The sequence below is a fragment of the Pipra filicauda genome, unplaced genomic scaffold (genome assembly GCF_003945595.2).
Source record: "Pipra filicauda isolate LSUMZ 115617 unplaced genomic scaffold, ASM394559v2 scaffold406_size631624_pilon, whole genome shotgun sequence".
Classification (NCBI taxonomy): Eukaryota; Metazoa; Chordata; class Aves; order Passeriformes; family Pipridae; genus Pipra; species Pipra filicauda.
The window spans coordinates 506,595-527,598 of NW_024104539.1; the positions used below are offsets into that span (position 1 = coordinate 506,595).

At 47.9% G+C, this 21,004-nt stretch overlaps 1 protein-coding gene across 1 annotated transcript in view; it reads left to right on the top strand.

The window, feature by feature from the left end:
• SPG11 (SPG11 vesicle trafficking associated, spatacsin) overlaps positions 1-20,544 on the top strand; it is a 29,701-nt gene extending 9,157 nt beyond the window's left edge. Inside the window, exons 15-41 of the mRNA XM_027733919.2 lie at positions 532-710; positions 1,439-1,646; positions 2,143-2,346; positions 3,033-3,139; positions 3,950-4,095; positions 4,427-4,588; positions 4,953-5,019; positions 5,462-5,627; positions 6,390-6,595; positions 7,167-7,275; positions 7,567-7,726; positions 8,834-9,064; positions 9,267-9,467; positions 9,763-9,870; positions 10,909-11,071; positions 11,191-11,405; positions 11,831-12,572; positions 13,269-13,411; positions 14,288-14,486; positions 14,981-15,118; positions 15,739-15,872; positions 16,722-16,829; positions 17,358-17,526; positions 18,197-18,285; positions 18,748-18,903; positions 19,549-19,700; positions 20,162-20,544. Of these exons, the coding sequence (XP_027589720.2) occupies positions 532-710; positions 1,439-1,646; positions 2,143-2,346; positions 3,033-3,139; positions 3,950-4,095; positions 4,427-4,588; positions 4,953-5,019; positions 5,462-5,627; positions 6,390-6,595; positions 7,167-7,275; positions 7,567-7,726; positions 8,834-9,064; positions 9,267-9,467; positions 9,763-9,870; positions 10,909-11,071; positions 11,191-11,405; positions 11,831-12,572; positions 13,269-13,411; positions 14,288-14,486; positions 14,981-15,118; positions 15,739-15,872; positions 16,722-16,829; positions 17,358-17,526; positions 18,197-18,285; positions 18,748-18,903; positions 19,549-19,700; positions 20,162-20,342 (4,843 nt within the window). The 3' untranslated portion in view covers positions 20,343-20,544. The remainder of the gene's footprint in view (positions 1-531; positions 711-1,438; positions 1,647-2,142; positions 2,347-3,032; positions 3,140-3,949; positions 4,096-4,426; positions 4,589-4,952; positions 5,020-5,461; positions 5,628-6,389; positions 6,596-7,166; positions 7,276-7,566; positions 7,727-8,833; positions 9,065-9,266; positions 9,468-9,762; positions 9,871-10,908; positions 11,072-11,190; positions 11,406-11,830; positions 12,573-13,268; positions 13,412-14,287; positions 14,487-14,980; positions 15,119-15,738; positions 15,873-16,721; positions 16,830-17,357; positions 17,527-18,196; positions 18,286-18,747; positions 18,904-19,548; positions 19,701-20,161) is intronic.
• Positions 20,545-21,004: the final 460 nt, after the last annotated feature.

Here is a 21,004-nt window from a genome sequence, read left to right on the forward strand (position 1 = left end):
TCTCGATGTCATTACTTTCACACTGGTCCTTGTTTGCAGAAATCAGGGTCAGTGGGGGGACGAAGTAATTTCCTCATTAACGTAACAGTTGCTGTCATGTTCTCTCCAGACCAAGTCATGGCTTAGTCTTGTTGGGGTAACAGAGCCCTTCTGCTCATGTCATCACCATAAATGAAACAGTTTTAATAGCAAGTGATATTATTAGAGTTATTAATCAAACGTTCAGATGGAATGCTGATTTGGATATATACCCATAATATAGCAAGCTAAACTAACCTAGAAAAACCATTTACAGTTAAATAATTGTAAAAATGTTGCAATACTTACCATTTGCTATGTCAGTTTTGGGAAAATGAGGTAATTCTTTGGTTCTCAAACCTTTAGTTCAAGTCAGTCCCTCTGGCACTTCCAGAGCTCTTCAAAATGGAGTGGCAAAAGTCGTTGACCTTTTCATCACCTTCTGTTTGTTAGATTGGTGACTGCTTATTAAAAGAGCAATAAAGAACACCCCAATTCCATCCTCCCTTGCAGGTTCAGTGACTGGAGGAAGGACCAGGACCTCTGCAGACACACAGCAGTGCTGGACTCCGTGCTGGGCTGGGACAGACACAGGGCCCCCAGCAGGAGACTCCGGGTCATGTTGGACTGGGCTCAGTGGTGGGATGAGCCCATGCAGGAAATGATTCTTCTCCCCAGGAAACCACGCCAAGGCAAGTGTTCTGGGAATGAGGACTTGAACTGGGAACTAGAAAGCTGTCTTTGACGTGGTACACTGCAGTGGTGTAGGACTGGCACTGCTGGAACCAGAGTGGGAGGTGCCACAGTGGGGCACTTTTTAGCAGTGAAATGGGTAACAGTGGGTTTTTATCCTGCTGTGTCCTGGCTCTGTGTTTTTCCTGGAGAGAAAAGTTTGTAACTAGCTGAAAGGGACTTGCCTAAGGCATGGCCACTTGTAAGTGGGTCCTGCTCTGCCAGGTTCTCCCAAGCTCATTGCACTGTGGTGTTACTTCCAGCTTTGCCAACATAAAGCTCTGACGAGCTGTAACAATATCCTTCATCTCAGCATCATGTTTGCAACTGTTCATTAAAAATCAGTGCATGGAGGGACAGGACACAGGGAATGGCTTCCCACTGCCAGAGGGCAGGCTTAGGTGGGATACTGGTGAGAAATCCTTCCCTGTGAGGGTGGGCAGGCCCTGGCACAGGTTGCCCAGAGAAGCTGTGGCTGCCCCATCCCTGGAAGTGTCCAAGGCCAGGTTGGACGGGGCTTGGAGCAACCTGGGACAGTGGAAGGTGTCCCTGCCCATGGGACTAGATGAGCTTTAAGATCCCTTCCAGCCCAAACCATTCCATGATTCCGTAGGTAAAGGAATATCAGTATTTCCCTCAGCAGTGTTTGTTTGTGCTGATTTCATCCGTTTGCCTTTTTGAAACACAGAGCTCAAGACATGCAGTCCTGAGGTTCTTTGGATGCACTTGACAGCCCAGCACGATTGGCTGAGTGTTTGTTCCTGGATTGAGGAGTCAGAGCCTGGCCAGGCTCTGTGTGGAGCAGCTGCCTGGCCTCCTCTGACTGCAGACATGGTTGACCAGAACACTCTGTGCAGCAGCTACATGAGACATGAGATCCTCAACAAGCTGGCCAGGTATGTGCCCTTGGTGCTCTGCACTAACTCCCTACCCTGTATGAATAATCAGGATAATCAGATGGGTAGAGAAGGTAATAAAATCTTTGATACATATTAATTTCTATATTGTATTTAGAGCTCTTTTTGGAAACAGCACAAATCCATTAAAATTTAATTTTAGTCTTGCACTTTCAGTTAACTGAAAACGGGAGAAATCTTCCCTCAGCCCTTGGATCTTCCCCAGTAATTATGTTCCTGATGCCCACTGCAATGCAAGTGGGAATTCTGAGCACACAGGATTTCCCTCCTCACACCTTTTGTCTGCAGTGACCTGCAGTAACCACAGTGTTGTTTGAGCACCATCAGACATATTTTGGCACATTGTGTTTTCCTCAGCAGTGAGTTAATCTCTGAGAAGGAAAGGTCTGCTTTAATTTTGAGCTGAAAACACCCTTCAGAACGTGTTGAGAAGCAAACTGTCTGATCAGTCTGTGCTTTCTCTGCTTTCTGACAGAAATGGGATTTTTGTCCGTTCTGAGCTGGAGGATTTTGAGCTCCTGCTCCAAAGACTGTCCTACCTTGGGGGAGTCCTGCAAAATCCTCACCCTGTCCCAGAATACAGCTCTGCTAGTGGCTTGGACTTCCATGCTCAGTTTGTCCTCCACTGCTTACAGCACAATTTGCAGTACCTGTTATACACCTACCTGGACTATTACAGGTAAGAATGCTTTCCATCCCTCAAATCCCATGTGGGTTTAAAGAATGAAACACAATTTTAACAGCTGTTGGTAAGAGTGTTCCTCAGCCCTTCCTGTCTATTGACAAGGACCTCCTGGATCACAGCAGTGTCACTTAGCAAAATCTGTGGGGCAGTGTGGGAGGTTTTAAACTGTATTTTGAAGTTTTATTCAGGTTGTCTTAATATTAATTTGTGTGTCAGTCATCAAAGGAAACAATTACAGTTGTAATTAGTATAATGCTATGAGCAATACAATGTAAAATGAGCCAAGACAACTTGCTCTTTAAAACTCAGAATTTAGAGAATTCAGAAACTGTCACTTGAACACAAGCGTGAGTTCATTCTTGATACATTCACAGATTGCTGGTTTCCATCCAAATTAGCATAAGTTGGGATTTGAAGGAGGAAGCAATGTTAGGCATTGGAATTGTGTGAATACTTTGTAATTAATGAATACTTTGCAATTAAAATTTCTGTAACTCCAGTCTAACACTGGAATTATCAAGAATGTAAAAGTGGACCAGAAAAAAGCCAACAAGTCATTTTTTGTTACCTGTCTAATCAATTTTAGTTTGCATAACTCCCAGTCTTTAGTGCTGTGTTACATTGGGGCAGAGGGTGGTTACAAATACTGTGTTTTCGCTGTGCTGTTCATTTATTTCCAGCTTAACCCCTTCAAATTGCCCTATTTTGGATAACAAGGAGCTGCACGAAGCACATCCCTGGTTTGAGTTCCTGGTGCAGTGCCGAGGGGTTGCCAGTAATCCCCGAGGTAGGAATCTCCCTCCAGAGGGGGCTCCTGGTTCTGTTCCAGCTGAGGGCTGGGCACAGCTGGATTAAATCCTCTGCTCTGCTGAAAACCTTCTGTTGACCTTGGCAAATCACTTCTGTGTTCATCACTTCCCCATCTCTAAAGTTTGGGTTATAATTCCTCCTGAAACTGTGCAGGATTTGATTTTCCTCCTGAAACTGTGCAGAAGGATTTGGAGACTGTAGATATGTGAGCATTATTTTGTGTGTGATCATCATTACCCCCAATTTTATTATGTTCCCAACAGGTTGATCAGAAGGAGGATTCATAAGAAAATGCACATCTCACTAAAATGAAACCTTTCTCTAGTCCTTCTGGTGCATTTGACTTCTCTGCCCTTGGATTATATCTCTGCTTTTTCTTGTTATTGTCATTGCAAATCAGAATTTGTGCCCTTGACTCATTGCACATTTTAAACATTTCATCTTTTGCGGAGTCACACATTAACAAAAGATAGAAATAAGCCCAAGTGAAGCTTTTTTTAGAAAGTGTGATCAGTGTAGGATGAAGTATTGAACCAACTCAGTGTTTAACTGTGGGGCTCAATCCCAGTCAATCCGTGTAGGCAAAACTGTGGTTTGAAACTGGGGGAAACTTGGTAAAATTCAGATTAACCTATCTGTATTTGTAAGTAAATTGAGAAAGACCAGTATTAACAACAAAAGGTAGAAAATTCAGGATTTTTCGTAGTTGGAGAACAGTTGTAATGTGTGATTAATGATTTAATACTGGATTTGCTTGAAACTAAATCTCACTTTTTTTCCTGTTAAGATCCAAGGATGATTTTCCAGGCGAGTCTGGCAAACGCTCAGATCCTGATTCCCAGCAACCAGGCCAGTGTGAGCAGCATCCTGCTGGAGGGCAGGACCCTGCTGGCCCTGGCCACCACCATGTACTGCCCTGGGGGCATCGACCAGGTACTGGGGGGGGCACCACATCCCTCAGCAGCTCCTCTGCAACCAGGAGTTCTGCTTTTAATAGAAAAATGCTCAGTGAGCCACGTGTTGGAACAGAATTTACTGACACAGAGGGTGTTTTGATACACAGCACAGTCACCTGAAACACCAGGTGCTGTTGCAGATGTGTCTGATACAACTTAAAAGCATTTTACAGGAAAAAAATTATACTTCTCTGTTGTCACTGCGTGTCAAATTCCCCTGAGGGAGTTTGGCACATTCAAAAATTGTTCTGGTATTATCTTAGTGCAGTTTCTTCTTAATTAATTAACTTTGCTTCCTTGCAATATAGGTTCTTCAGAATGAAGATACAGAAAAACCCCTAAAGAAAGTTGATCCACAGCTCTTAAAAATGGCCTTGACCCCTTACCCCAAACTCAAGGCTGCTCTCTTTCCCTCCTGTACTGCTCATGGAATTTTGCCACCTGACATCTCTCTCTACCACCTTCTTCAGGTACCAAAGTGCTTTTTGGCAGGAGAAAAGTAAAGAGAAGCTTGTTTCAGCTAAAGCCTGGAGGGTGGGGGCCATGTTTCCTTGGAATCCTTAGTTTGGAGCTTAAGTTTATGGCTTCATTCTGAACAGTGTAATTTTAAAGTGGTGTGTAAATGCTGTGAGTCTGCAGTGTTTAACTCGAGCAGCCCTGCAATGTCAGGGAGGGATATTCTTGCAGTGTTCAGTGAGAAAGTTGTTTAATATTGCAGAAATGAAAATATTTAAATTTTAAAATGTTTTCAACAGTATAAGAGAAATAGAACTGAGAGTTAAAGGATGGGAAATTTTTAAGCTGCCTCAATGTATTTTGTTTTTAATTTTTCAGTCATTAGTTCCCTTTGATCCCTCGAAATTATTTGGCTGGCAGTCAACAAACACTCTTGCTGCATCAGGTATGCTCCTTGTCGAGGTTTAAATGCTTTCCTGGCCTAGAAAAAAATACCTTCCAGTGGAATGATTTGGCTGGTAAAGTGACTCAAAAGGCCATTTCTTTCACCAAAAAAATAGTGTCATTTACTAGATTTGTGTTTTAAACTGAAATCCCAGATAAGTTACCTTTTTACATTAAGATCTTCACAGGCAGATTTTTTTCTAAATATAAGATAGAAAAGCAATGTCTCCTTTTGAAAGCAAGCTGAGGGTGTCAGAAGGGATCCAGAGTTCTGATTTTCCACTGAGAGGTGGAATTTCAGTGGGATTTGGATATGCCGAGGTCTGAACTAGGAGCAGAGGAAAGGGATTTGATTGTCATGTCATGTCTTGTAGCTAAAAGCCATTTTTTGGTGTTTAATTCAACCGTTAGTCAGCTCATGCTGCTGCTGCTGCTCTCCCCAGATGCCCCCAGTGAGCTGCCCCACTTCTCTGCCCCCGCGCTGGTGCGCAGGCACGCCGTGCTGGAGAGCCTGCACTTCCTCTGGTACCTGCACCACGGGCGGCCCTCCTTCGCCTTCGGGACGTTCCTGGTGCAGCAGCTGGCGAAGAGCAAAACCCCCAAACAGCTGTAAGTCTCCTCCAGGCTGACAGAGAGTTCTTTAGAAGTTAGAGTCGAGCACGTGGGGGAACGTTGATCCTCCCCGGCAGCAAACGAGTGGTGAGCAGTGAAAGTTTGGGTGTCCTGGAGTCTGTTCAGCCCAGCACTGAGTAGGGCAGAAATATCACCTGGGTGGAGGTGAGCTTTGTTCTGAATTACCTAAATACAATCTGCACAAGGCAAGCAAGGAATGGGAAATGTTCCACTTTTATCAAACACGGGTGGGCTCTTCTTTTAGGAACCTGAGCCCCTGGACCACTTTGTAGGGAAAAGATGCCCCTTTTCTTTGACATTTCCAAAGGGTGACACTTCTTTAGTTAAATTAATAAGGCAAAAATGTACTGGAGGTTGATGGAATTAAATTTTCTGGCTGAAGCTTCAAAATCAGGAGTTCAAAAGGACACAGTCAGATTACACATCTTCCATGTATTAAATTTACTATTAAGTAAATTCAAAATTGGTAGGAGTTACATCAGAACAAATCACTTTTTCTGGAATGTCTGGTTGGTGTGTTAGTCACTGTTTGTTCCTCTTCATCATTTCTGACCAGATGAGTTTCTCTTTTGTTAGGCTTTGTTGTCATACCTACATTTCTTATAAATATGAAATTTTTGCTTTGTAATTACCTTTCACATAAACTTTGTAGATGCTGGTTTGCTTGGGGAATATTCCTGTTGGAAATTGGTTCCAAACCAATGTACAAAACAATGCTGTGTGTTCCTTTTGTCCCAGGATCCAGCAGGCAGGGAAGGAGGCCCATGTTTTAGCCCTGTCCTCCTTTGGAGCCCCTGCAGTCGGAGCAGCCTGTGTGTGTTTTCTGGAACTGCTGGGCCTCGACAGCCTCAAGCTCAGGGTGGACCTTAAAGTTGCAAACATGATTTTCAGCTACAGAACTAGAAATGAGGAATCTCATCACAGTCAGATCAGAGACTCTTTGGGTAAGGGTGTCTTTTGTCTGGTTTGAAATAGAGTGCTGTGGGTTTTTTGGGAAAGGCAGCAGAGAGGGATGGGAAGATGGTGACTGATGGCTCAGGAATGCAGGAAAAGCATCTAAGGATTTTGTTCTTCTTTTATTCCTGTTTTTTACTAATTTTGAAGGTGCATTTTGAACCTGTCATGTCAAGGCAGGAAGACTTATATAACATATAATAAATCATGGATTCAGAACTGCATTAGGATCTAATAGGCAGTGCCACAGCCGCCTAAGGATCTGTAATGTTTAGTGAGATTCAGCCTAATGTTGTAATAATATAATAGAGAGTTAAACAAAGTCTGTTACCAAATCTCTTTTCTCTTTCATGTTTGAAAACTGTATTACAGCAGTGAAATTGGGTGTTCAAAGCTGTAGGGAAATTTAATTTATCCTGGGGATAATTTTAGTTGAATTCCTCACTCCAGGTCCACAGGTGTCATTGTTCCAACTAGGAAATCACTGGTGCTTTTGAAAATACTGCCCTTACTCAGATCCCAAATAGCATCTCAGCAGTAGTAATATGTTCTTTTAAACAGTTGAAAAGTTAACAAAATTGGCTGATGGTGAAAAAGCAGCAGCAGCAGCAGTTCTTCCCTCCTTGGAAGAAGCCTTCTGGGATGCAGTTGAGCAGCAGGGAATAAAGAGGTGAGAACAGTGTGATTTAGAGGGTTGTGCTGGGTGAGCACTGAATTTTGCCATTTGATAATATTAAAGACACAAGACAGGGCTGTGTCCCTGCCTGGGTGGGTGGGAATGTCCTCAGGGTGCAGTGTGGAAGCTCCACAGGGGAGTGTGACCCAGTCTGTAGGGAAGTCCCTGGGAGTGCTGGTGCTGCCCTTTGCAGCCAGTGGGTCTCACACAGGGTCAGTTTGTACAGGAACAGCTGGGATAAATATTGCAGTTTATTACAGCTGAAGCTCTCCGAATTCCATGCAGGACGTGCAGTGACTCCAGGAGGCAGTGGGCCCTGGTGATGCAGTTCTGCAGGCTGCACAGCCTGGGGCTGAGCACGTCCTACCTGCGGGAGTGCGCCCGGGCCAGCGACTGGCTGCAGTTCCTGCTGCAGAGCCACCTGCACGGCCACCAGCCTGGGGAGGTGAGCTGGGCCCAGGGGAGGCTCACACAGCTCCTGCACGGGACAGCAGCAGTGAGCAGACACGCTCAGCAGCTGCAGGGATTTAGCTCTTGGATGTCAATCCCCCTGGCTGTGACAGCCCTTCCCCTGCAGCCACACTTCCCAGCTTGGCTGCTCTTCTCTCCTCTTGGTGTGTGAAAAGCTGACACAAGGAAAGGGAATTTGCTGCAGAGGGAACTGCCTGTCCAGCAGATCCAGTAACATGGGTCTGAGAGCATGGAAGTGAGCTATGAAAGGAAAAAAATTAGAAAAAGCCCCCTTGTTGGAAAAATCATTTGTGATTGTATTAATCAGCATGGAGACAATTTTCAGGGAGGAGTTATTTGAGTGTCTCTTTGACATGAATTGGACGTTTGTCAAGAAGGGATTTAATTTTCATTTTTAATTTAGTTAGAGTTATTACATGCTCATACTGATTGTAAATTTAATTTAAAATCATTTAGTTAGTGCTTTGTTTTTATTGGAGAATTGTGAGATGTTCAGTGGAAGCTTTAATAAAGCCACTCGTCTTTCCTTTCAAAACTCAAATTGATTTTTGTGTTAAGATACTTAAACTTTTGCAAATCCAAATCTTCCATTTTCGGTGTTGAACATGATTTAAAAATTTAATGAAATATTAACAATACATAAAAGCAATTTGGGAAATGTGCAGAAGCTAACTGTAAAATTCCAGGTAAGACAATAGTTAGGAGGTCTGGGGTTTTAACTTGGATCTCTTTGTTGTTGTCTGGAAAAGAAAAATAGATAATCATGCAAAAGCACCTCACTAGAGGCTTTTCATGCTCTGTTGTGGGCAGTACAAGAGACATGGCAGAACTGAGTGTCTCTAGGAGGCATTTTAGTTTCACAGAACAGGATGGACTTCAATATTTTATTAGAATCATTCACAGCTACAGAACCCTTTTTCCTCTCTACGTCTCTGAAATTGTTCTAAAAAGCTGAATTTGTAGAATGTTTTAAAAATGGATTTGAAGAATGTTTGTCTTTGTGTATTTAATGCTTCAGTCTTCCTTCCCCTCCCTCTCTGTGGATCTCACTGCAGAGGTGGGTTTGGTTGTGTTTTCCCAGGTCATTTCCATCCTTCAGGATTTCCCTCCCCCCTTACAAGATCACCTGGTGCTGGCCCTGGGGAAGTTCCTGTGTCCTGAGGGCAGAGCTGTGGCCCAGGGCAGAGCTGCAGAGAGTCTGTTCCAGGTGCTGCTGCAGTGCCAGGGGAGCCCCAGCCCCTGCCAGCACCTCCTGGCTGCAGGGCTGAGGGCACAGGCCCCTGTGCTCAGTGTGCTGGCTGCCTGTGTCCCTGTGAGTACCCCTGGAGTCACTGTCCTGCAGAAATGAGCAGTGAGAACTGGGGGCTGGGCACAGTTCTGAGCAGTGGTAGACGTGCAGTTGCATTAAAAGCTGCTTTTTTCTGGTTTTGTAGTGATTGTGAATAGTATGACACGTTTCACCAAGTGATTTCTAATGAGGTGGTATATAAACCCACCACTTTTGGCATTCCCAGGATGGAGACATCATTCCCTGCCTCTGTGTTTGGATCATCACCTCTGTGGATGTTGCCACCAGAGCTGAGGCAACAAAGCACATCCAGAGCTCAGCAGAAAACCACCAGTGGGACCTGCAGGACCTCTCAGTTATCTGGAAAGTCTTCTTAAGGAAGCAGAAAAGTAAAACACTTCTAAATGGCTTCCAGCTGTTTTTGAAGGTGAGGGAATGTGTTTCTGGGGGCGTATTTGGGTGTTTCTCAAACCATCTGGAGGAGGAGGTGACCTGTAAATCCCCCTCTGGGATAACCTGGGTTATCCACTGGAATCCCAGTCAAGGAAGAAAATCTTGGAATGGAAATTCTTCCAAGTACCACAGATTTGCAGATCATACATCAATTTTGCCTGCAATTTTAATACATTAGAGCTTTACTATTTTGGTACTAAGGAAGACAAATTCTACATTTATTGAGGTACTTTTAGAAAATAATTATAACCTGGTTTTGTGTCTTAAAGGATTCCCCTTTACTGCACATCCTGGAGATGTACGAACTGTGTATGAACTGGAAAAAGTACAATGAAGCTAAAACCAAACTGGACAAGTTTCAGGAAAGTCTCTCAAAGGTAAGGAAATTAATTTTCTCTGAATGTCACTGCCTGGGTCTGCCTTTATTGGAAGTGAGGGGCATCCAGTGTCACATGTGAGAGTAGTGGAAAGGGGTGTGCATGGAGTGATTGGAAAGCAGCAGGTTTCACCACATTCTTTTCATTGCTGACAGTTGAAAAAATGTTTTTGACAAAACTCACAATTCATTTTCCTGAATGATTTTGATTTAAATTGCTGTGGGCAGAGTGAAATACAATGTCACCCTCCTGGTGTGAGCAGTTCACTGCTCGAGGGTTGGCACTGACTACTGCTGGTAAATTGAATTACTTGTAGTGAGTAAGGAATAATTCAAATAATTGAATTATTTGTGGGATATTCTCTATTCTCTGTTGACCAGGGCAAGTCAATACTGAACTGATAAACCAGTGACTTACAGGGAATATCTCTTGAAAGGTTCAGAAAAGTCTGTGGTATTGCTGCAGTTCTGGTATTGGAAGGTGACTCAGGGATCTGAATTTCACACTTGACCAAACCCTGGTGGAGCAGTTGGTTTAGGAGGACCAGAGGTTTCACCCCCTGTTCCTTGTCTGTCACAGACAGATGTTTTCACAAATCAGTTCTTCCCTTTCCTGCACAATTTTCTAGTTTCCTGAATATGTTGGTGACAAACATTCCATGTCATTTGTGGTTTTCCCTCCTGGAATTCAGGCCCAGGCCAGCTCTGAGCTCTGACCCTAACCCTTTCCCTTCATAAGCAGATGTGCTGTAAAGGATCCAGCAGTGATAGGGATTATTTACCCAGCAATTTATTTAATCTGTCCATTTCTGATCCTTCTTTTCTCTCTTCCTTGAGCATCAGGAGTCCCTGGTGGTCACCCTGCTGTAAAAGTCACTATTTTCAGATCAGTAATGGATCAGTGCTCCCTTGGGAATGGCAGGTCATTGTTCCCTAAGGAGACAGATCTGGTACACCTTCCATTCCCAGTGCCATTCCCACCAAAATGCAGAATATATTTGTAATAAACCCCAGAACTTAAAAATCTTTACCTGCACAGCTCAAAACAGAAGAAGAACCAGCAGCCCCCCAGTTCCCTGTGCCATGGCTGGAGTCACAGGCACTGTTCCTTCTGGAGCTGATGATGCAGCAGTGCAGGACGGACTATGAGCTGGGAAAGCTCCTACAGCTCTTTGCTGCAGCAGAAAATCTCCTCCTGGATGGTAAATACATGTTCCCCTGTGAATCCTTTGCCCTCTGGCAGGGCTGGACACTGAGGGCAGCAGCAGAGTCCCTCAGGTTTGAAACCAGCTGCCTTTTGTTGTTTATCCTCTCAAACCAGGCCCTTACGTGAAGAAACTCTGTGCCCTCAGTGAGAGCCTGAAGGATTCCTCCATATCCATGAACCGCTCCATCCTGACGAGCTGCAGCCTGGAGACATTCCAGAGGGAGTGCAGGGCCATCCTGGAGCAGCTGCAGGAGAAGGGGATGTTCTGCCTGGCCCGGGAGGTCGCGGCGCTGGCCGAGCTGCCGGTGGACAGCGTGGTCACACAGGAGGTACAGTGCAGTCCAGTGGTGATGGGCACCTCCATCCTCCTGGGGCTGCCAGGGGCGAGGATGCAACCTCTCATCCCTCCTGAAACACAGACATTCCTTTAAATCACTTTATTTTAAGTGCAAGAGCACAAAACTTGTTGGCTGTAAGTGCTGGGCTGCAAAGGGCAGTACAGCTGTCCTTCCTCTTCACCATTATTTACTTGCTGTGCAATCAGTGTTATTTTTGGGAGAAAAATAGATGGATTTGCCCATCCCTGCCTACGACAGAGGGTGGAATGAGATGATATTTAAGGTCCCTTCCACCTCAAACCGTCCTGGAATTCTGTGACTTGTTGCATATTGAGACACTTGCCCAAATTCTGTGTTTCAATGTGAGTTTTCTTCCTTGGAAACGGGATTGTTTAAAACCTCTGTGAATTTTACAGGTTCTGAGAGATCTGCATCGTTTAAGAGAGGTTGGACAGTGGCATCAAACCCAGACCAGAGCTGAGTTCTGGAAGAAGTGCAACGACACCTTCCTGAAACATTCCATCTCCAGCCAAGCTGCAGCCAGTTTTTTCCTCGATCAGGCAAACTCGGTGTTGGAATCCTCAGGGGAGGAGGGGGTAACCAGCATTATGGAGAGACACCTGCTGCTCACCCTGGCTGGCCACTGGCTGGCCAAGGATGCCTCGGTGTCCCTGCAGCAGCTGGAAGAAGTGGAGAAGCAGATGTGGATCTGTCGGATCGCACGGGAAATGTCCCGGGCCGAGGGCTCGGAGCGGTCCCCGTGTCCCTCCCCTGCCGTGGCCAGCAGGGACCTGTCCTTTGACAGCCTGGCCAGGGAGTTCTCCTTCTCCAGGCTGCCCGCTCTGAACTCTCCCCAGTCCCTGGAGCTGGGGGCGGTGGCTCTGGAGCCCCGGCAGGCCCCGGCTGGCGCGGAGGAGGCGGCGCTGTGGGGGCTGGTGGGGGCCCTGCTGGACGAGGGCAGCGTGCACGAGGCCAGCAGGGTCTGCAGGTACTTCCAGTGCTGCCACAGGGACCTGGCTCTGGTGCTGCACTGCAGGGCCCTGGCCTCGGGGCAGGCTGGGCTGGACGAGCTGCACCCCGACATTCAGGCTCTGCTGGCGGAGCACGGACACAGCCCGAGCGCGGCCGAGGCACCCCGGGAGGGCAGAGCCCCAGGCCGTGAGTACCTCCTTCCCTCAGCCCTGCACTGCTCATCCCCTGCTCACCTGCCACTGACTTCTTCCTCCCTCGGAACACTGCTCATTTCCCCCGGATTTCTGCAGGAAATAGGTGTTTGTGACAGTGGTTTCTCTTCTTGGCTGGTAAATCCTCTCGTGGAAGGAATTTGAAGCCTTGCAGTGCTCATTGCCTCTGTGTGCTTCAGGCAGGGTGTTTCTGTGTGCAGCTTCCATGGTCCCTGAACCTTTCATTTCAGTTCCCAGTAATGGTAAAGCACCACTGAAACTTCATCTCTGTTCCTGCTTTTGGAATACGCATCTAGGAAATATTTCTGGAGCTGAAAACAGGGATATTCTTCAAGTAATAGATTTCTCTGACTTCTTTGTGCATTATAAAGGGTTTAGTATTTATTAATAGCAAGGCTAAGGCTGAGAGTGTTTATTTATAAAGTTCTCTGCATGTTTATGAAGCCAGAGTGAGAAACTGTCAGCTGGAACTAACACTGACATGTGCAAAGCTGAACAGACATGGAGTCAGTGAATCCTAAGCCATCAGAAAGTCTGCTGAACCCTTATATAATCTTATGCCTAGGAATTTTATATCTGAGATATTAGTGTGCATATTTTGGCTTATTTCTCTTCTGTCATATTGTTTGTACCCTAAAACCTTATGGTTCCTTTTTTTTTTTGTTTCCAGCCTCCAGCTTAGAAGACTGGACACACCTGGTGGCTGCCTGTCCAGCAGATGAGGTGGTGGCCAGTCTGAAGGCTCTCACAGAGGAGTGTGTGCACGGCAGGAACTACTGCAGGCAGGTCCTGTGCCTGTACGAGCTCTCCAAGGTACCACCCTGGGCACATGGGCTGTGTGTGAAAGGGGCTCTGCCCCAGGCCCTGCCCTGACCCCACTGAGCCCCAGTTCAGCCTGGGGCTCTCTGCTGTGCCCTTTTGATGACCTTCCCAGCACATGCTGCTGCCCCAGCACTTTGCCTCAGGCCCTTGCTGGGAGCTGTCCCCCTGAATCCCTCAGACTGGAGCACACAGGGCAGCAACTCCCTTGGGGTTCAGCACAGAGTGCAGTGCAGGGGCAGCCTTTCCCCAGGGCCTGCAGTGGCTCAGCAGTCCCACGTGCTCTGACCAGGCAGGGAAAATATTGGCATCATCCTTGTCACAGAGGTTCTTAGATTTTCCTACAGAATTTTTCATGCCTTGAATGTTCAGAGTGAGCGCTTCAGGTTTGAGCTGCTAAGAAGAATTAGTCATGTGGCTGCCTTGCTCCCTGTTATCCCATCCATATCCTTCTGGCCTGTACCTGGATGTCCACACTTTTGAATTAAGGGTCAATCAACGTGTTTCTGAGATACAGTTTTTGATTAATTTGTAATTTGGTGAAGCTATGATGTTACAGCAGAGCCTCACCCAGAGCCTCACCCACTGCCCTTCCAAATGTGAAATCTGGTTTCTCTCTTTCACTGGGAGTTTGTGGTATGTAGAGGAGAGGAAAAGGAGACTCATAAGTAGAACACAATTCCTTGTTTGGGAGGAAATATTGTTAAGGTGTTAAGGTTTATATTTGGTTCAAGAAATCCCCTCTGTCCCTGGCGACAGCTCGGGGAGTGCGGGACTGCACGTCCTGCCTGGGGAAGGTGGTCAGGACGATGTCCTGCAGGTCAGGGATGTTCTGGGCTGGGATTTGCTGAGTGCCCGTGTGTCTCCCAGGAACTGGGCTGCTCCTTCAGCGAGATGTCGGCGCAGGCCCCCGAGCAGGTGCTGCGGGCCATCCTGGCGGGGCGCGGGCCCGAGCGGGGCCGCAGGGCACAGGCCTTCATCGCCTGCCAGGGGCTGCAGCCCGGCGCTGTGGCACAGCTGCTGGCAGAGCAGATCACCCAGGAGCTGCTGGCACCCGCAGAGGGCAAAGGTGGGAATGGCCTCGGGCTTGGATTGTGGTGGGTTTGTCTCTGAGTGTGGTGTTTGTGTGTGAAAAACAGCCCTTGCTCTCGAGATACCAGAGTGCTAATTACAGTCAGTTTGGGCAGCCCTTGGGGAACGTTTTATACAAATGTTAATTTATTGTTGTTTTGTGTACACTGTGGTGTTGCAGTAGTTAAGGTTTTATTTTTCATGAATGTGAATTTAATATTTTTTAAAAAAAGGCCAGAGGGTTTTTACCTTTCTTTTTTTTTACTTTGTGAAATGAGAAATACAACAATGCGGTTGTTCAGTAGGATTGCATTCAGTTGAACTGGCAAAGAAATAACATCAAAATTGTCTTTAGGATTGTAGTCCCAAGTCTTCAGTCAGCCTGGATGGAGTCAGATTGGTTTGTTTGGGAATTTTTTGTTAATAATAAAAAATAAGAATTGTTCTATCCTGAACAGTCAGCAGCAGTGATGTGATTCTCTCTGGCCACAGGACAGAAGCAGGTTCTGAACCCTGCAGTGGAGAGCCAGGCATTCCTGGAGCTTGCCAAACTGTGCCAGGATCACACCTTGGTTGGCATGAAGTTACTGGATAAAATTGCCTCTGTCCCACGTGGGGAACTGTCATGCAGTGAGTAAATGGCAAATCATACTTGGTGTAACCAGGGTGGCATTGTGTGCTTTAAAATCACAGCACAAAGAGGAGAAGCAATGCTGAGGGAGATCTTCATTACTCATCTCAAATCTGATATTAAATTTAATTTGATATTAAAGTAATTGAGGTGAGTATGTGCACAGTAAATCAGTGTCATTTAAGTGTCATATCACATTAAGTGACCTGAAATTTTGAAGGTGGATGTTGTGACTTTCTTCATATTAATCAGAGTTAGAAATGGAATGGTTTTTCAAACCCAGATGCAAAACTTGTGGCCTTCCTTTTCCCAGTGCAGAGCTGGCAGGTGGTGGGGTGCTGATGTATTTATCTGCTAGTCAGCTTTTGGTGGAGGAGCTTGGAAGTTTTGTGTGTGTGAAATAAAATAATGTTTCAGAAAATGATCCAAAACCCCCAGACTTTCCCCCAGACTGAATGAACACTCTTAGGGAAACTGTTACTCCTTAGGATTGCACAGGGGAACCATCATAGCTCAACGTTCTCCTGCAGTTCTGCTGTTTGTCCCTGGAGAGGTTGTGCATCCTCTGCAGGGATGGCATCACTTCTGGAGAGTCACCTGGAGTTCTTTTGTTCTTCAGTTACAGAATTGCTGATCCTGGCCCACAAGTGCTTCAGTCTGACTTGTCACATGGAAGGGATCACCCGAGTCCTGCAGGCAGCACGGCTCCTCACCGACCAGCACCTGGCTCCTAAGGAGGAGTATGGACTGGTGGTACGTGTCTGGGGGTTCAGTGCCTGTCCAGGGCTGGGGGTGCCTGTCCAGGGGCTGTGGGAAGGGGTCCCTGTACACTGTAACAGTACACTGTGAGCAGTGTGGGGAGTAGGTGTGTGATGGAATCCCAGAATCCCAGACTGCCTTGGGTTGGAGGGGACCAGTTCCACCCCCTGCCATGGGCAGGGACACCTTCCACTAGCCCAGGTTGCTCCAAGCCCTGTCCAACCTGGCCTTGGACACTTCCAGGGATGGAGTTCAGTCATTCACCTCTGAGTGACTGGTCTTGAGTGTTTGGTCTGCTGTGTGCAGGTGATGATTTTTATGTCACAGATGCTCTTAAATGACTTCTCTGGAAAAAGAGGTGGAGGTAGTGGAATAGTGAGGTGGCAACAGTGTAGTAACTGGAATGGGAAAGTAATTCAGTCACTGGTGAAATGTGCTGATATGTGTTACTGGGCTGTTGGGCATTTTTCATTCCTGTCTTGGGAGGATTCCTGGGACATGCCCAGTGGAATGGTGTCCGTGCTAAAATGTTCCCTGGCTATTTTTATTTGCTGAAACGATGTCCCTTCGCCTCACTGTAGAAAGGATGCAGTAGGTTGGTTTAAAACTAACCCCCTGTGGCTGCAGGGGAACGTGTGCCAGGCTGGGGTGGCTCCTGTGGCTGCAGGGGAACGTGTGCCAGGCTGGGGTGGCTCCTGTGGCTGCAGGGGAACGTGTGCCAGGCTGGGGTGGCCCCTGTGGCTGCAGGGGAACGTGTGCCAGGCTGGGGTGGCCCCTGTGCCAGGCTGGGGTGGCCCCTGTGCCCGCCCTGCCCTGGCCCAGGTCCCGGTCCCGGTCCCGCAGGTGCGGCTGCTGACGGGCATCGGGCGGTACACGGAGATGAGCTACATCTTCGAGCTGCTGCACCACAGGCAGCACTTCGAGGTGCTCATGAGGAAGAAACTGGACCCGGTATGTGGAGGGGAGGGGGGGAACACTCGGGGACTGGTGTGGCTGCATCAGAAACTGGTGTTTACACAACGTGGGATTACCTGGGGATTTTACTTATTGGAGTGCAGGAACTGTGAGTCTTGTTTCATAGAAATAAATGAATTCTGGGGTTATTCTAGGTTTAGTTGAACCAGTTTTTTCTAATTAGTTCAGGGCTGCAATGAGAGCGGCATTGAAACTTCAGACTTGGCATTGTCAGAGTTTTCATGTCCTGCTTTGCTTTTACTTCCAGTTAAAGTTTCATGGGGGTTTTAAAAACCATAATATTCATAGCTTTGTTTAAAACAAGTCACTTTTGACATTTGTAAGTAGAGAAATGCCCAGGTGCTGGATTTTCTTGCCCAGCAGGATGTAGTTGAGCCCAAGGATGACTCCCAAGTATGGAGAGTGTAGCGATCACTTTTTGGAACGTTGTACCAGAGTTGCCTGCGGGTACCAGAGTGTGGGTGAAAGCCAAGCCCGCAGGCTCAGAGTGCCCTCCCTCCCCAGAGTGGGACGCTGAAGACGGCGCTGCTCGAGTACATCAAACGCTGCCGGCCCGGGGACAGCGAGAAGCACAACATGATCGCGCTGTGCTTCAGCATGTGCAGGGAGATCGGGGAGAACCACGAGGCCGCCGCCCGCACCCAGCTCAAACTCATCGAGTCCCGGCCCTGGGGTCAGTGCCGACAGCCCGGGGCAGGGGGAGGGAACGCCCCTCTGCTTGTCTGGGAACGCCCCTTAAACTGCTCCTGCCTGCCCGGCCCGGGCGGTTCTTGTCCCTGACAGTTCCTGACTGCCTGGGTGTTCTCCAAAGAGGGGCATTTTTGGCTCTTACTGGATGTACCATTCCTGTGGTCCCTCACGTGGGACAAGCCATGTTTTCCTCCCTTGAACAGGATGGGACACAGTGGTTTTGTACAGAGTGTGTATGTGAAGTGTTGGGTTTATGTCTGTGCAAGGGAAGAGTTCAGGGTGCCCCGTGTGAGCCCTGCACAGCTGGGAGGGGCTGGGGGCACAGGGGGCTCTGCAGAGCCAGCAGCCAGTGCTGGAGCTGTGCCAATGATTTCTGAATTGATCTGGTAATAGTCACTGCTGGGATCTACCACAAATGTGTGCCTGGGGTTCCTTTCCACTTCTGCAATCACTTGGCCAGGCCCCAGCAGTACCTGTGGTCCATTAACAACTGAACAGGCAGCAAGGGTGTTTTTTCCTGCTTTTTTAAAACAAAAATTCTGATTTAGTCTGTTGCTTTCTGAGGCACCACCAGGGACAGACCTGGCACTGGGAGGGATTTTTGTAACTTACCTTTATAAATAATTGGTTATTTTTTTTTTTTCCTGTTTCAGAGGAGTCTCTCCAGGATGTTGCAAATTTAAAGAAGCTGCTGCTGAAAGCTCTGACTCTCTTCATTGATGCAGCAGAAAGTTACTCCAAGGTAAAGTGAGGTGGAGTGGAACGACTTGTGTATAGATTTGGGAGCACGTCAGGAGTGGGCTGAGCTGGGAGAACACCCAGAGCTGCTCTGGGGAAGGTTTGCAGCATCCTGGCCTTTGGAAAAGGAGCCAGGGAATCTCTGTCTGTGCCAGCCCAGCGGCTCCAGCAGCCCCAGTAACAGCTGTGCCCCAGGATGCTGTGCTGGCCCCTGCTCAGGCTTTAACCCCTGGGGTTACATCAGTTCCCCAGTTTCAGAGCAGGGACCAGGAACTTAAAGAGTAAGAGTAGAACAAAGTGTTTAAACCAGGGTGTGATTATGGTGGAACTATTCTGATGGATGTGGGGAGTGGAGCTGTGTTTAAAACTACTGGAATATGGTCAGTGCTAAGCCTGCAGCGCTCCATCCCTGCCCAGCTCGGAGCCCTTGGCTGCTCTCAGGGCTGCTCTGCCTCTGTTGTTGCAGGACTCGTGTGTGCGGCAGTCCCTGCGCTGCCGCCGCCTCACCAGGCTCATCACGCTGCAGCTGCACTTCCTGGGCTCGGGGCAGAGCACCAGGATCATCAGCCTGGGCAGGCAGGACCTGATGGACACCATCCTGGCCCTGCCCAGGTTCTACCAGGTGAGCTGGGCTCCCTCGGGTCACTCTGTTGGCAGTGGCTGTTTCACAGGGCAGAACCCGGGCACTGTGTCCTGGGGGCACTGCCCAGCCCTTCCACGGGGCCACCACGGCCCGGGGCTGTTGTCCCAAATATATATCCTGGGATATTCAGTGGCCCGGAGGGACAGGACACAGGGAATGGCTTCCCACTGCCAGAGAGCAGGCTTAGGTGGGATACTGGTAAGAAATCTTCCCCGTGAGGGTGGGCAGGCCCTGGCACAGGTTGCCCAGAGAAGCTGTGGCTGCCCCTGGATCCCTGGAAGTGTCCAAGGCCAGGCTGGACGGGGCTTGGAGCAACCTGGGCTAGTGGAAGGTGTCCCTGCCCATGGCAGGGGGTAGGACTGGATGGGCTTTAAATCTAATTTACATTGGCATCCATCAGTTTGTAAATTTGGAAATAAGAAACAAAAAGGTTTATCTAAAAGACAACAGACAACCCCCCTCTGACATCTTGTTTAGGGGTTAAGGAGGATTATGTGCTGTACTTTGTTACCTTTGTTCCTCTGCATCAAGAGCTGGGCCAAGCAGAAGACCTGGACTGTTCCAGTGTTTTCTGTGCCATCAGCCCTTTCCTGTGAGTCACTGCAGCCCCTGCTCTCCCTGCAGGCAGCCATCGTGGCCGAGGCCTACGAGTTCCTCCCAGACTGGGCTGAGGTTCTGCACCAGCAGGTGATCACCAAGGGGGACTTCACCTACCTGGAGGAGTTCAAGCAGCAGAGGCCACTGAGGCCCAGCCTGTTCGAGGAGGTGGCCAAGAAGTGAGTTCTGTGCTCCAGGTGCAGCTTTGTTCTCCACAGGGACCTCGGGAGGAGCAGCTTTGACAGCGGGGAAGTGTCAAACCTTTCTTGTGATATGCAGGGGCTGGAGGTAGAATCCTGGAATGGTTTGGGTTGGGAGGGACCCTAATGCCCATCCTGTTCCAACTCAGGGACACCTCCCACTAGCCCAGGTTGCTCCAAGCCCCATCCAACCTGGCCTTGGACACTTCCAGGGATCCAGGGGCAGCCACAGCTTCTCTGGGCAACCTGTGCCAGGGCCTCCCCCCCAGCAGGGACAATTTCTTTGCAGGTTTAGTTTCCTGAGCACAGTGTGGAAGGAGCACTGCTCCACCCTTGTTCCTGAGCTGGACAAACAGGGAGCTCTTGTTACGGGCCCAGACCAGGAGTCTCTTTGTGCCTGGGAAGCTTTTCTGTTTCAGTCACAGTGCAATTGTTTTCAGGGTCCAACAACACCCCCCTGCTGATGCTGCTCTGAAGAACCTGAAGCGGTTCCTCGCCCACTGTGAGGACATTTACACCTACTACAGGCTGGCCTATGACCACAAGTTCTATGATGTGGTGAATTCCCTGCTGAAGGACCCTCAGACAGGCTGCTGCCTCAATGACCTCTTATCCAACTGAATTCCAGCCCTGGAGCACAGCCCGGCTGCAACACTTCCTGCAGGGTCAGTGCTGATCACAGATGTTATCAGTGACCTGCTCCCAGGGCTCTGCTGCTGAGAGAAAGTTACTCCAGAAATCTGGTGGTGGTTGTAAATATTTTAAATGCTGAGACTGTATTAACCTAAAATTGTATAATAATAAATCTTATTGTTTATAAATGACTGGAGTCACCAGCAGATAGAGTGGCACAGGTGGGGATGGACCAGAGATCCAGCAGCCCTTTAAATTTTGGGGTGGGGGGGAGGGAGCACCTCAGGAGTTGCATCCAAACAGCTGTGCAGAATATCCAGTACAAGGGGGTGGAATAAGCAGAATTAGCAAAGGTTTCAGGTACACACAAGGATAATCCATTCTCTGAGTCCAGTCTGATTAGACTGGGCTTGTTTTCTAAGGTCTTGTACAGCTCCAAACAGCACATTCCTAATTCTGCTGTCCTGAAGTAAAAGAAGTAATTGAGTGCAAATGAATTCTTACTGTTATTAAATATTAATCTAGATATTAAATATAAATATTTATATAAATATTAACCTCCTTTCCAGGCTCAGGCAGCCGGCACAGGCACAGCACAGCTTAGCTTTGCAAAGCTTCCTCTTCAGGTATTTCTTGTCAGTCCCAAAAGA